Raw genomic sequence first — 15,468 nt, 5'->3', positions numbered from 1 at the left:
GGAGACGTGGTTGTGGAGACCACGAAGGGTCTCCTGATTGAGGATTCACTCAACAGTAGTAAATGACGTTTTCCTAACAAGAACCAGTCCCCTCAAGAGTCGGGAAAGCTGTTTCCAAATCCCCTGGAGGCTTGTGCTGTCCCTAACCCCCTCCCAACTTGAAATGATATCATCCACACTCCTCACCACCCCAGTGCAGCTCCTTTCTGCCCATGGGTCCTGTCCCCGTGCTTTAATAAAAATACCTTTCTGCACACAAGACATCTCAAGCATTCTTTTCTCGCCATCTTATCAGAACCCCACCTCTTCAAACTACATCAATAACCTATTACAATAGGAGAGTTCTTGGAAAGAGAACCAATCACCGCTGGACCTGAAGAACGTCATCTGTCTCTAGGCAATCAGTTTCTAGCCTCCTGAATTAAGAGCTTCCATTCAAAAGGCACTTGTGGATTATAGACCCTAGCCCTAGCACACAGGCCTCATCAAATGACCTATTCAGCTGAACTGAAGAGTTCCCTTGAGCAATAGTGAAATCTCTGCCCTTGGAAGCAATGTTTCAGGTTTTTCAGCAAGTAAAGAGAGAAAGTAATTAGTTCATACATACAGGAGTTGTTGGTGGCAAAGGATAGGTGGCAGTGATATTAAATGAAAAACAGAAAAATTATCTTTGCAATGTCCATCTGCTTCATTAATGTGGTGCCTAAATTGAGTGTCTCTCCCTCAGATGGGGCCCTGAAATGTGGTGCAACAACCCAGTGGAAGCCTGTGGCTAGGGAGGTGAAAGAATTCACCTGAGGCAAAAGAAAGGAGAAGAAAGTTTATTGAATACACCACAAGGGAGCAGCAGGGGGACCTGCTCTCAGAGGAGAGGCTAACTGCAAGGAGCAGAGGGTGGGGGCAGTGTTCTAAGGGGGATGAGGAGGAGGTATGGCAATCTATGGAACTCCCCCTATTTTGGTAATGGCGCCTGGTTGTAAGTAGCCCATTGGTCAGTTAGAGCTTATGGACACTTTGAGGTGGGTACCCTGATGGATCTGTTTGTATTCCATCCCTCAAGCTTGTTTGCCTAAGAACAGCCTCCAAAATAAACTCTGTCATTTGAGAGGCCATGTGACTGGATAATAGTACACAGGTCTTTGCATCAGACTGTGCTTGGTGACCATAAGGAAGTCACTTATAATTCTCAAAGTTTCTGTGCTTTCATCTGTAAATCCTAAAAGGTTTTTGGTGAGAAAATATCATAGCATCTAGTGCATGTTGGAATTCAACAGTTCTTAGTTCCCATCTCCTTTGAGAAAGGTATGGGGAGAAACTAAAATTTAGTGGGTAAATGGGTGGGATTCATTTCATATATGGAAGCACAAGAACTCTCACATGCAAAATGTATTGATGTTTTATTCTCCAACGCCAGAGAACATTTGTGCTAAGTTGAAAAAAATGATCCTAAATTCTTTGCAGCTCATTCTATTAAGAAGTGTAACATTCGGGCGCCTGGGTGGCTCAGCGATTGAGTGTCTGCCTTTGGATGAAGTCTTGATCCTGGAGTCCTGGGATCCAGTCACACTTCTGGCTCCCCTAGAGGAGCCTGCTTCTCCCTCTGCCTGTGTCTCTGCCTCTCTCTCTGTGTCTCTCATGAATAAAAAATACAATCTTAAAAAGAAAAAATATGCAACATTAACTCACCTCTTGAATGACATAGCTCTGTGACTTGTTTTGACTACTAGAATGTAGGGGAAGTGGTGTTGTGAGTCTAAATTTAGGCTGAAGAAGCCCTGCAGCTTCTCTCTTGCACTAGGGAGTCTTCCCATACCTTGTGGGTAAGTGTAAGCCACTCTGCTGGATGATGAGCCCAAATGGAGTGGCCCAGTAGACTGGGCTGAAGCAGTTGATGCCACAGACATGTAAACACCTGAAGACAAGGGAGCTCACCCAGGACACAGAGTGCCCTGTGGGCGTGACACAATTTTCTGTCTTACAGAATCCTGAGAAAATACTAAAACATTATCTGAAATCGTTGCATTTTGGAGTAGGGTATTATATAGAAAAAGCTGACTGATACAATATCCTTCAAAGAAAATTCTATATCCTAGTGATCTCTTGGTGCTCCCTTGCTTAACAGGCTCTCACAAACCTACACTGCCATAGGGGGAAGATGGGATGATGAGGGAAAAGCTATAAGCCATCGCTGGCCTAGAACGATTAATCTTTGTCAGTATACAGTTGTCATCATTTGGGAGTATTTTCCATGTGCACATACTAGAGTGTATTTAAACCTTATAATTTGTACTTCTTTATAATTTCATTTCATCATATAACTATCACATAATGGTTTTCATCGCATTTTATAGAAAAGTACACTAAAGCTTGTATATTCTGAGTGACTTACCCAAGGTGATACAGCTGATAAAGTCAAAAGTAGTTTACAATAAAAGTAAACATTTATTTGATGACCAAGTCCACCTTCTTCTTACTTTTGCTTCACTGGACTTGGTTGATTGCTGTGAGGCATCTCTAATTACTGCAAGACGGGAGAGGCTTTGGCCTTTGTAGTACAATTAACCGATGCATAATGATTGACATTGTAGCAGGGCAAAAGAGTTGAAAGTCAGAACTAAAGAATTTGAAAATACACAAGTCCTTAGAAAATGTTATATATATTAATGAGAACTAACCTACATTTTGTCTAAATAATTTCTTAGAGGGCACCCAATGATGTAAGTTATAATGACTCTTCCATTTATCTTGACAATTTTAAGTTAAATCAATGCAGGAAATAGTGATTTTTGAGGAAATTATGAGACAAAGTAATATTTTAAACTCCATATTTTATTTCTACCATGAATTAATTTGTCTTTCAGACAGAGCTAAGAAGTTAGTTTGTGTCAAAAATGACACATCATTCTTCTGAATCTAATTCTCGAATAATTTTACCTGATGTCAAAATTATGACCTGAAGACAGAAGTGACTGGAACAGGTTCATTGTGTGACTGCAGGAGGAAATGAGACACAGAGTCTGGTTACAGGCAGAGCTCATCTTCGCCTAGTTAACGACATGGGCTTGCCTGAACTTCTCCATCCCACAGGATTTGAGATCTGCAGCTAAACCTTGGAACTTCCCGTCCAAGATGCAATTCTGATCCACATGATTAGCACCCTAACTTCCTAATCTGAGTTAAATTTTCTTTAAAGATGATACTAGTAGGTAATATTCTGGAGCCTCGTCAAGAATGGTTTTGTCCATCTGTCACAGTCTTAAGTAATTTTGGCAAAGAAATAGCAAAGTTTCAAGACAGCAAAAGTAAAACCAATGAATCAAGGCAGTAGAAATTAGTAAAAATTTCTTGTGCACAAGTCAAAAGACAGTTTGCACACCAGAAGTATTTAAACCACAAGGTGCAAGGCTCAGGGATAGCTTATTATAAGGTAGCTATGTCATGAGAAAGCAGTGACTGCTTAATCTTCACAAGGATTGGCTACAATATTCAGTTTTCAGTGGTTACCTCATATCAACCATGGGAAAGAGTTCAATTTCATTTGTCCTTTCCAGAGGCAGAAGCAAGAAATGATCCAATTCAAGATGACCTTGCAAAATAAGCTGAATTACTGTTGTTCGTACGATTAAACTTGTGCCTTCCAAAGGTACAAGCAAGACATGATCGGGTTTAAGTTAGCCTTGCAAAATAAGCCAAATTAAGCTTTGTTTGTAAAAGTTTTGAGGCTGGATGCCATTTGTTTCTGATTTTAACAGTACAGAGCAGGTAAAGTCTGGATCCAAGAAGAGCCCAGAAACATGGTATCTCCTGCACAGAAAGAAGGAGGCTGCATAGTAAATGAAGCATGCCTCAGTGAAACCTCAAATCCCGAATGATCCATAAAGGCACAGACTTGAAAGAATAAATCCACCCGTAGGGTCAAATATCTATCCTAATTATGTTAGGACCTGTATTCTGAATCCACACAGGAAACTCCCTCCCCTACAAAGACTCATGAGTGACCCTTGTCATTCTGCAGCTCTGCACTCACTAGCTGTGGGACCGTGAGGAAATTCCTTCACCTTTCTGAAACTCAATATCCTCCTTGTAACTTGGGGGTGATATTCATGTACTACAGCTATAGTGGGAACCCCAGGAATTTTTCATTCCAAGTACAGTATATATATATATGTGTATATATATATATATATATATATATATATATATATATATATGTATATATTCCTCACAGCGCTCAGATGAGATGCTGTCAATGCCTCCAGCCAAAGACCATCAGGAGCACACCTGAGAATGAACAAGTTGGTTTAATTGTTCATTGTCATGAGGGAGAAAATTCACCATGGAGAAAAACGGGGTTCTCAGGCTCAGCTCTGCTTTTTTTTTTTTACCCTAATTAAAGTCTGTTTCATGCCCAGCATGGAGTCCAAAATGGGGCTTGATTTCACAACCCTGAGATCAAGACCTGAGCTGAGATCAAGAGCCAGACGTTTAATCCACTGAGCCATCTGGGTGCCCACATCTCTGCTCTTAAGACTTTACAACTAGTTGGTTTGGAGTCATCCAGATTATCTAGGAAGACCTCCCTTGCTTTATGTCAACTCTTTATTTATTTTAATCACATCTACAAAATATTTCAGAGCATTCATTACAACATTAATGTGTGATTGAATAACTGAGGACTATAGCTTATCAACACATGAAACCGACAATTTGACTACTGTAAGGTTTGGGTTTGTGTTAGGTGATTTTGAGGAGAATATAAGATAGAGGGACTCTGCTCTTAGTTGGTTGTCAGGCAGGAGGATTGCTTGGTCTTTTTGTGGCCTGGACAATATTTGTATTTTGTCTATGTTCAGACATGGTTACTGACTGGCCTTGTTTCTGTCTTTATCCATCATGGTCGTCACAGAGTGGCTTACACTGCTGTTCTATGACATTTTTATGTTCACCAGGAAAACACCAGAACCCAGCTGTGGGTAGCACACCTGGTTACTAGTACCAAGTAGCTCCCAGATGCCAGAGCTTTTCCTGTCCCAGTCTTCCTATCATGTCTGTCAATACAGGGTATGATAGAGTACTGAGCAATAGAAGGCCATCCAACAGGCACAGAGTGATTGATTCTAAGTGGAAGCCCCTAGTATCTTGTAGCTTCCATACCTCACAGAAAATCGGTTCTTCTGGAAAAAGAAGGACTAAGTACTGCCTTTGTCTTCAGCTCAATTCCTAGTCCCTCACAATTATCTGGAATACATAGCAGGATAAAGAATATGAAAACTTCCAGGATGTCAGGGAAGGAAATCAATTTCTAAATCACAGCAGTTCCCCTCATTCTACCCTCAACATTTGACTTATATTCTTAAATGTAAAAAAAAAAAAAAAAATTTGAAAACTAAAAATAATACAGTGAAGCAGCTGAAGCAGTCTTTAATGCAATCAATGTCCCCAACTTGCCTTTAAATGTAGGCAGGCAACACTGAAACACAGAGCACAAAGAACGCTCAGGGTAGGGAAACCATGACAGTGAAAAATGATGCAATTACTGTAGGCAGCATTAATGACCTTATGACTTCTTTTATCGTCCCAGATGCAAATACTGGAGCTTTTGAGACCATAAGAGGAATTTAACAGGAATTACATATGTAGTAAAGCAAAGGTAATCCTTGGTTACCATCAGAAGAAATATCCTGGTAGATAAATCAAAATTTGGAAAATTTTATATGCACTATGAAAGCAAAAAAAAAAAAAAAAAAAAAATTACATGTGGAGGCCAGGAAAAGGGAAGGAGTTAAGGATTGCCAAGGAGGGGAATCAATTTATAGGAGAATTTTTGGAGGCTGTAAAGAAGAGCCTGAAGAAAACCATGTAAGTGATTATGTTATCTATACATGAGGCTACTCAGAAATTCCGCCCCTCTTGCTGCCACCAACAAGCATACACATCCATAGAAAGATTGATTGAGTGAGCCTCCTCCTGTCCTAGGTAATTCCCCCAGGTCCACTCTCCATGCAGGCTACCTCAGAACAAGGGGATTTCCCAGTATCTTCTGGCTTCTTAGTACAAACTCTTCAACTGGCAACAGCAGTGTCACCATAAGGCATTTTTCTGATTGGCCAGAACCTGACCTGGCAGGTTTTGGTTTGGGTGTCTTTAGATTCCCCTTTCTGTTGGGTCCTCACCCTAGTTCTACAATTCAGAACAGCAAGTGTGGAGACCGCACGGAGAAGAGGATGATCCTAAACAGAGTTCTGATTCTGGGGACCCTCATCCTGACTATTATGATGAGCCCCTCTGGAGGTGAAGAGATTGTGGGTGAGTGCACACCTGAGGGATATGGGGACTAGACTAGGGAAAAGGAATTGGAAGGGGAAAAAGAGAGAATGGCATAAAATAGTGGAGACTCCTCAAAGGTGTTCTCAATATTAAGCAATTCTAAAATTTTTAATCATTCTTCCTTCAGGAAACTAGAGACCCAACCCACTGTCTTTGCTCCCTGTGATGTTGCAGAGTTCATCAAGGATATTATTCCATTTCTAATATCAGATCCAGTGAATATAGGCTAGAGGGCTTGATGGCATTCATTCATGATTACCTTAAGGTATAGGGATGTTTCCATGTTTTGTTTTGTTACTAAAACCAAATTTGTTTTGTTACTAAAAAGTCATGAACTATTGCTCCCAAATGTTTCTGAAAACATTTTGAAACTTTATACATGTTTTTTCTATAGTCTCACTTGGGGTAAAAAGTTTCATGAATTATGTATGCTATGTAGATATAAGGAAGGGTATCCTCTTCTTTGACTCAAATTTACACACATTTTCATGCTGGGAACTGGCATGAGGGGAGTGGGTATACAAGCCCAGCTGAATACCTTTAGACAAGTCATTCAACCACATGACCTCATGTATGTCATTCAGGAATAATAATTAAATCAAATATGTATTTAGAAATATTTTTCCAATAATGTAAACATATCCATGTCAATGATCATACTTGTTTCTTAACTGTTTCTATTACAGGTGTGAGTTAATTTTTTAATTTAATTTAATTCTAGGATGGTTAACCTATACGTTTCTAGTGTACGGTATAGTGATTCAACAATTCTATACATTACTCAGTGCTCATCAAGATAAATGTACTTTTTTTCTTTTAAAGATTTTTATTTATTTATGAGAAACACAGAGAGAGAGGCAGAGACATAGACAGAGGGAGAAGCAGGCTCCCTGTAGGGAGCCTGATGCCAGACTCAATCTCAGGACCCCAAGATTATGATCTGAGCTGAAGGCAGACGCTCAACCAATGAGCCACCACCCATGTGCCTCCAAGATAAATGTATTCTTAATCCCCTCACCTGTTTCAGCCATGCCCCCCAGTCACTTATCCTCCGGTAAACAACAGTTTGTTCCCTACAATTAAGAGTGTATTTTTGTTTCTTTTGTTTCTTTGTTTCTTTGTTTTCTTTCTTAAATTCCACACATCACTGAAATTATGATAGTTGTCTTTCTCTGAATGTTTATTTCGCTTACCATTACACGCTCTAGCTCCTACCACATTGTGCAAAAGGCAAGATTTCATTCTTTTTATGACTGAAAAATATTCCATTGTACATATATATCATATCTTCTACAAAGAGTAGGTTTGTAACAATCAAAGTAGAAAAACCAAGCAGCCTTAAGAGGGGAAGTGAAATGGAGCATACTCTAATTTTCAACATCTTTGTTAGCCATGAGTGTTCCCATCCTAATTTAATTTGGTCAGGGAAGTTTGCCTCACTTTGCCAGAGAACTTCTAATTTCCTTCTTCAACATCATGCCAGAACATCTTGGTCAGGCTCAACTTATCCAGTAAGCACAGTGCCAAGGGCCTATGATGCTTCTAGGGCACCATAAAATGTTTTAGTTTCTTCTAAAATTAGGAGAAATGAACTTATGAGGTAGAGGAAAATGTTTTAATTTTTAATTCAACCTGGATTATATTTATCTTTATACCAATGCAGTCACAAAGTGTGATTTCTAATATTTTATGAGGAAAGGGACCCAATAGTGATTAGGCTCACGAGTCATACGACAGCCTTGACCACTGCTGATTAAGTTCCGTATGGTTTGACTAGCTCTGTGTCTATCAATCTCCACTCACCCAAATGTCTGTGATCTTTGAGAATAGCAATTGATATTCAATACACACTTTTGAGCAAACAGTGAGATTAATTTTGGGGATTCAAAGATGAAGGAAAGCAGAAGGAATGTCGCTGAGCAGAACTATGGACCCAGCTGAGGCTGAAAATACAGAAGTGAATCAGTTCCAGTCAGCCGTGTAGTGTGATGTTCATCAACAAATGGTGCCTTGGACAAGCACCAAATGGAAAGAATAATTGCATATACTCATGTTTGAAAAAGGAACCAAGGGAACCAAGGATAAAGGCTAGAGGATGCAGAGGGTTTGATGGAGGGCCTTTAAGTAATCACCAAGGGGGGGGGGGGCGGGTCATGCTGGGCAAGGAAGAGAGTTGGATGAGGCATAGATAAATCTGGAAAGCAAGACATTGGGATGGAGGCGTTGGAGGTTATAGTGAAGCCAAAAAAATGTTCAATGAGACCAATTAACTGAAATGTTGCTAACCAAACAGAAACTTCCAAAAGGAATTGGAGGTACCCAGGAAGTCTGAAAAGATAGCTTTGTTTCAAGGAGACACACCCCTAAAAAGGCCAAGGAACATACAAGAAGAATGTGCTTTGGTTTGACTGGCAGATGAGATATTTGCAGAGGAAGTGGGACCATAAGACTGCTGCTGTTCCCTGCAGGGCTCACCACAGCGTACTGTATTTGTTCCTGTACTCACTTGACTCTCCCACCACGCAATAAACTCCTTGAAGACAGAAACCATGCTGATGGGTGTTTGACTCCCTGCTCCTCATGATGTCTGACATCTTGCTGATGTTCAGTAAATGAGGAAGAGCATAAGGAGGAAATGATAAAAACCTCACATATCTCTTTACAAAATTTTCTAGTTAGGCTCACCGGGTGGAGTCATACTGCTGCCATTCTACTTTGGCATCCTTGCAAAATGCACTGTCCATTTGAAGAGAAGGGCCACAGTTTACCAGGAGTCCTAAAGTGATAGAAATGCAACTCAGAATTAGGTTAGGGGGTTACAAGGAAAAAAAACACCACGAGGGATGGGGAGTGACAGAAATCTAAAATCTAATGAATGTTCCATTTTGTACTTCTGATGAATCAAGTGCTCCCCTCTGAGGATTACCATTGTTAACAAGAGAACTTGGTGGCTCCTGGGTGGCTCCATTGGTTAAGTGTCTGCCTTTCGCTCAGGTCATGATCCCAGAATCCTGGGACAGAGCCCCAAGTTGGGCTACCTGTGGGGAGCATGTTTCTTCCTTTCCCTCTGCTGCCTCCTCTACTTATGCTCTCTCCCTCTGTCAAATAAATAAATAAAATCTTTTTTAAAAAGGAACCAGAGACCTTAGGAGTATTGTTTATTTTTTATAAACTTTTTAACACCGTCGCTGTCCTTGTCATACTCTTTCTTATACCCTAAAATAGTTAAGAAACTCTTTTAGAAGAATACAATCCTTCGTGCTTTTTTTGACAAAATAAGAAGAAGCAGAAGAAGGCGCAGGAGAGAGGAGGAAGAAGGAAGGAAGGAAGCATTACCTCTGCAGAAAATATTCTGCTCTGAACCAGTCCTGGGGGGAGAGCAATCAATGTATGTGTTATTAACTGATGAAGGAATTAAGAGATAAAACTGATGAAGCAGAGAGAAGTTAAGTGAATTTCTGATAAAGGAAGCTATAGCCATGATAATTTATTCATTCCTTCTTTCATTTCATTGTAATATTTATCATAAGTCTACTGCGTACCAGGTGCTGAGCTACACACACGGGAAGAGCAGCAGCAAGACTGTTGTAATTGTGCTCTCACGGAGCATACACGATAGTGGAAAAGCAGAGCGTATTCTGACTGGACAACTACCAACACGGAGAGAGAGGGGGCAGGTGCTGGGAAACGTGCCTAAAGACTGTGCCAAGGATGAAGCTCGTAATACTTGTTTGCCCACAGTTTGTTCTGTCACTTGGTTGAATAAGGTTCTTTTCTCCCTCTGTTTTCTGCTTCCTGCTCCTCACCCCTGCTGCTCAGCTGACCATGTTGCCTACTACGGCATAAATGTCTACCAGTCTTACGGTCCCTCTGGCCAGTACACCCATGAATTTGATGGCGATGAGGAGTTCTACGTGGACCTGGAGAAGAAGGAAACTGTCTGGCGGCTGCCTGTGTTTAGCACATTTACAAGTTTTGACCCACAGGGTGCACTGAGAAACTTGGCCAGAGCAAAACAAAACTTGAACATCCTGACTAAAAGTTCCAACCAAACTGCTGCTACCAATGGTATGTGTCTACCATTCTGCCTCTCTTCACTGAATCTGTCCCCACATCCCAGCTCTCTTTCCCTTCCTCCCTAGCATAGATACTCTTCACTGTTTTCCAAGGATATTTCCCCAGATCTTCTCATAGTAATTACTGAACCCTCATCCTCCCCCATCTGAAAACTGAAATATTGCCATGTAATGCAAGGATCCTTACTCCCATACCATGTTCCTTGAATCCCTCAAGGAGACGCCCTGTGGATATGCTACTTTAATAAGCACACCTGCATAGAGAAGGGCTCGGGGGTAAAGTATAGGCAGTGCATATACAGCATTCCCAAGCAGAAGGTAAGCAAGAACCCTTCCACCACAGCATGGAGAACTGTTGCTGGGAGGGCTCCTCTAGGACACAATGCAGAGCCTCAAGGCAGAGTTATTGCAATTCATGTCAGTGCTGCTTCCTCACCGCAGAGGTTCCTGAGGTGACTGTGTTTTCCAAGTCTCCTGTGATGCTGGGTCAGCCCAACACCCTCATCTGTCTCGTGGACAACATCTTTCCTCCTGTGATCAATGTCACGTGGTTGAAGAATAGGCACTCAGTCACAGAAGGGGTTTCTGAAACCAGCTTCCTCGCCAAAGGGGATCATTCCTTCTCAAAGATCAGTTACCTCACCTTCCTACCTTCTGCTGAGGATATTTATGACTGCAAAGTGGAGCACTGGGGCCTGGATGAGCCACTTCTGAAACACTGGGGTATGTATGAATTCCACCTCCTGTGGTGCCTTCTTTTCTTTGTCAAGTCCAAAATATCCTGCCTTTCAGCCCTGGAGTCTCAAGGCTCAAAGCATGTTTATGACACTTCAGGGTTTCTAATAACAGAGTTCACTCTCTTCCCTAAGCCTGGTGCCCTGAGACTTCATAGACCCAACAGCACCATCACCCTCCTCAACCCCCCACTCCATCTCACACCTGTACTTGAACCAACACTGTATTCTGACTTTCACAACCTCATTTTCACAGAACCTGAGGTTCCAACCCCTATGTCAGAGCTGACAGAGACTGTGGTCTGTGCCCTGGGGTTGGCTGTGGGCCTTGTGGGCATCGTAATGGGCACCGTCTTCATTATCCAAGGCCTGCGCTCAGGTGGTACTTCCAGACATCAAGGACCTTTGTGAGCTGCACCCTAGAAAGGAAGGTAAGGATTCAGATTTGTCAGAGCTGAGAGTTGGAGACACAGTCCAGGAGGATGGAAAGTGGGAGGAGTTTGTGGACCCAAATGTGGTTGGAAGGTTATAGGAGAATTGGGAGAGGGGATGATGACAGCACAGCAGCCCCCTAAAATCCAACCATCTATGTCTGTCCTATTGCAGGTGCACTGCATGCCCACCTCCCAGAGCAGAAGAGTGGACCTGATAGGTCACCTAGCACTATTTCCTTGCCCAGTTCATCATACTCCTACTCTCTACCAATGCTTCTCTGTCACCTCTTCTCTGGGACTCAAGAACTATATCCTCTGAGCGCTAACCCTTTAAATTCTACCCCTTCCTTGACTGCCTGTTTTTGTTTGTTTGTTTTCTTTTCTTTTCTCAATTGTCAACTACAATGAGATCTCTGGGATATCCCAACCAGTTACCTGATCCCTCATTACTCTGATCTAGCATTCCCATGGAAATAATAATTTTCTCTTTAAGAGATCCTTTAGATCAATTTTTCCTGTCTTTCATCTCAGGGCTGATTAGGACTTTGGTCCCCCCTTTTATTATACCTTCCTAATCTCACTTTCCATATTATGTTTCATGCCCAGAAACACCAGAAAATGCAGGTATAGGCTGATAATATTTCGATATCTTAGGTAAGGATAATGGTTCTCTCTTCCTGTTATTCTCATGTTTGGGTACTGCCACACTCCCCCAATTCAGACACCAAGAAAAGGAATATAAGCCCTCTGACCTTGGTGTAAATTTGGTATAGAAGAAATACAAAGCCAAGAAATAAGTTCATACTTCTTTTAACATAATTTTAGAAAGCTATGACAGAGAAATAAGTTAAGATAAAGAAATTTTGAATTTCAAAAGTACCAAAAGACAAATTGTTTTCCAAAACTTTAAAATTTCAATTTGTGAAGAATGAATGATGATAGGAGAAGCTTTCCTCTCCCATCCTCACCCATGAGAAGATAAGAATTCTTTAGGCAGGAAAATAAATGGAAGTGGGGTAAGAGAGCATTAGAATAAGACCATAAAGTAAGTACCTGAGGACAGGTACTTAGGGACAGCAACAACAGGATGAGAAAGGGAGTAGAAATCATAGACATGGTTAAGTTTCTTAGAACACAGGTGTAGTTTGCCTCACCTCTTACATGAATCTCTTCTAGATAAGCACGTAGACTTTCCTGGGCCGTGGGATAGTAGAGTGAATATATCTGCAGGATATTTCTAGGCAGATCATCTTAGGTCAAGCTCACTGAATCCCTGTGTATCCCTGTGCATCCCTGGGCACCCAAGGAAACTGCACAACACCCCAATAACTCCAGTCCCGTGCCCCACCCCTCATCCCTCTTGTATTTGGAAAGAATGAATCTATGAGAGAGAAAGGCCAGCAGGGACAACATAGTGGAGATAATGTACTGGCAGCTATGGATGCTGTATTCTCTTTAGATTCATTGTCTTCTAGTGGAAACTTGCAGAGGAAATGGATCAACAGATGGAATTCTCTGGTGTTCTTGAGTTGTCTAAAGCTTCACTCGGAAAGTGTATGTGACTTGACTCGGAGTCATTTTCCCTTTGAAATTATTTTAGGCACATATTGGCCTTAGTCTTTTCACTCTGCAAGTACTGTGTCCATACATGGTGTCTAAGGCAATATTATGGAACAGCTATAAAATGTATGAGGCTGTCCCTGGCCACACCACCTGTATCAGTGAATTTAAAGTGTAATTGGGAGAAAAAAAAGACAATTTTAACACAATAGTTGACATAGTAGAGTTTGATGAAAAGAAACTTAAATCCAAATTCAGGATTCAGCACTTTATAGCTAATATTTTAAACATTTTAACACTGCGCATATGTATTCTGAGACTCATCTCAGAATTCTCTGGAAGTAATAATACTTTCCTTGCAGTTATTGACAGAATTTGAATAATCTTGATTACACATAATATGGAAATACATAAGAAAACATTGCTATTTGTATCTGTATTATTAAAAAGAATTGATTATATCATATTAAAAGCACTTCTCTTTTTCTGAGTCCATTAATGATTTAGAAGATTCAAAAATGGAGCTGTGAATGAATTTCTTTTCATAAGCTAAAGAGAGGATTTTGTTTTCCCCAGCAACTTAGAGACTCTGAGATTGGCTTAGGCTAAGAGAATAGATAGGGTATAGCAGTCATGTCACTAGTGGAAGATTGCTAAGAGAATTCTTAGAACAGTAAGTCGTAAGAATTTGACTTGAGGTTTTTAAGACCAAAGATATGCTATATTGTAACAGACCTTATGCATATTTACTTTGGGGATAATTCAAGGATCAAGAGTTACCTGTGAGGTAGAAGTAAGAGAATAATTAACAATGGAGACTAGGAACTAGTAAATTTAGGGAATCTGACCCAGAAGTTATCAAGAAAATGTAGGTAACAGAACGCAGAGGAGGTCAGGCCAGTGAAACTACTCTACATTGTATTATAATGGTAGGTACATGCCATTACACGTTTGTTCAAACCCACAAAATGTACACCAAGAGTGAACCCTAATGGAAACTATGGACTTTGGTGATAATAATCTATCAAAATAGTGTCATCAATTGTAATAAATGTACCACTCTGGTAAGGGATGCTGATAGTAGGGGAGGCTGTACCTGGTGGGGACACGGATATATGGGAAATCTCTGTACCTTCCACTCAATTTTGCTGTGAACCTTAAATTGCTTTAAAATAAACTGTATTGGGATCCCTGGGTGGCGCAGCGGTTTAGCGCCTGTCTTTGGCCCAGGGCACAATCCTGGAGACCCGGGATCGAAACCCACGTCGGGCTCCCAGTGCATGGAGCCTGCTTCTCCCTCTGCCTGTGTCTCTGCCTCTCTCTCTCTCTCTGTGTGACTATCATAAATAAATAAAAATTAAAAAAAAATAAACTGTATTAAAAGAATGTCAGCAATTATGATGTCAAAGGTATAAAATAAAAATTTTAGTATAAAAAATGTAATCATCTGAAAATGCACTAATGTACTCAGGGAGAGTTTTTGGCAATAGGCTGTCAAATAAATGTTATATAAATCTCAAGGAATCGTGAGATGGGAACTCAGGAATTTGGGTAAAGGTGTGTGTGTGTGTGTGTGTGTGTGTGTGTGTGTGCATTATTGTACTATAAGGTGTATACTGAATCCCATTATGACCAGTGCCCTAGGAATACACAAATACTGACTTACTCAGACTCCTTCTCAATGAAATACTGAGGAAAACAAATTTAATGGAAGATGCATTTTATTAAGGGACTTGCTTCATTTGTAAGACTTCATATAATTTTAAAATAGAATTTATATTAATTCTAACAACAAGCACAATAATTTCGATATTAGCTAAAAGTTAAAAGTGAGATCATCACATGACATTACTGTAAACAAAGATATCAATCTTCATGATACTAAATTATGTGATTTTAAAAATTATTTGAGTTATTTTAATTATTTCTGATTGTGTGCATAAATTGTGACTATTAATATTTAATATCATACTATTTAAAAATACATAATTAGAAAATCCTTTTATTCAGCAAATCATTTGCAGGGAAAATAAAGAACAGATAAAATTCATATTAAAAAAATTAAGATACATATCAACCAAATGTTAGGTTTTGTTTGGATGCATATTCAAATAAAAGAACTGTTAAAAAATTCTTGTGAAACAATCACAAAAATTGAACTCTGACTCTATTAGGAAATTTTTAATCTAATTTTGGGTGTGATAATGGCAATGTTATGTTTCCAAAAAGTCATTAAATTTTAGATTTCATAATAACATATTCATCGATAAAATGATATGATTTATAAGAATATCATCAAACTAATCGAGTATATGTGTAAAATTAAGTGGGTAGGTT

General features: G+C 40.1%; 1 protein-coding gene across 2 annotated transcripts; it reads left to right on the top strand.

Moving 5' to 3' along the window:
* The first annotated feature begins 6,146 nt into the window (after nucleotides 1–6,146).
* Nucleotides 6,147–14,651, top strand: LOC140637250 (SLA class II histocompatibility antigen, DQ haplotype D alpha chain-like). 2 transcript variants are annotated; one of them, XM_072833546.1, is made up of 5 exons: nucleotides 6,147–6,306; nucleotides 10,147–10,395; nucleotides 10,845–11,126; nucleotides 11,394–11,568; nucleotides 11,744–14,651. In XM_072833546.1, the coding sequence occupies exons 1-4, from the start codon at nucleotides 6,225–6,227 to the stop codon at nucleotides 11,546–11,548; spliced, it is 768 nt and encodes a 255-aa protein (XP_072689647.1). In that variant the 5' UTR covers nucleotides 6,147–6,224; the 3' UTR covers nucleotides 11,549–11,568; nucleotides 11,744–14,651. The 2 variants fall into 2 exon arrangements, with proteins under 2 accessions (XP_072689647.1, XP_072689648.1); XM_072833547.1 differs by having other exon boundaries at nucleotides 13,031–13,168.
* Nucleotides 14,652–15,468: the final 817 nt, after the last annotated feature.

The sequence above is a fragment of the Canis lupus genome, chromosome 7 (genome assembly GCF_048164855.1).
Source record: "Canis lupus baileyi chromosome 7, mCanLup2.hap1, whole genome shotgun sequence".
Lineage (NCBI taxonomy): Eukaryota > Metazoa > Chordata > Mammalia > Carnivora > Canidae > Canis > Canis lupus.
The sequence above is the reverse complement of the archived record's forward strand: the minus strand, read 5'-3'. Positions and strand labels throughout refer to the sequence as shown.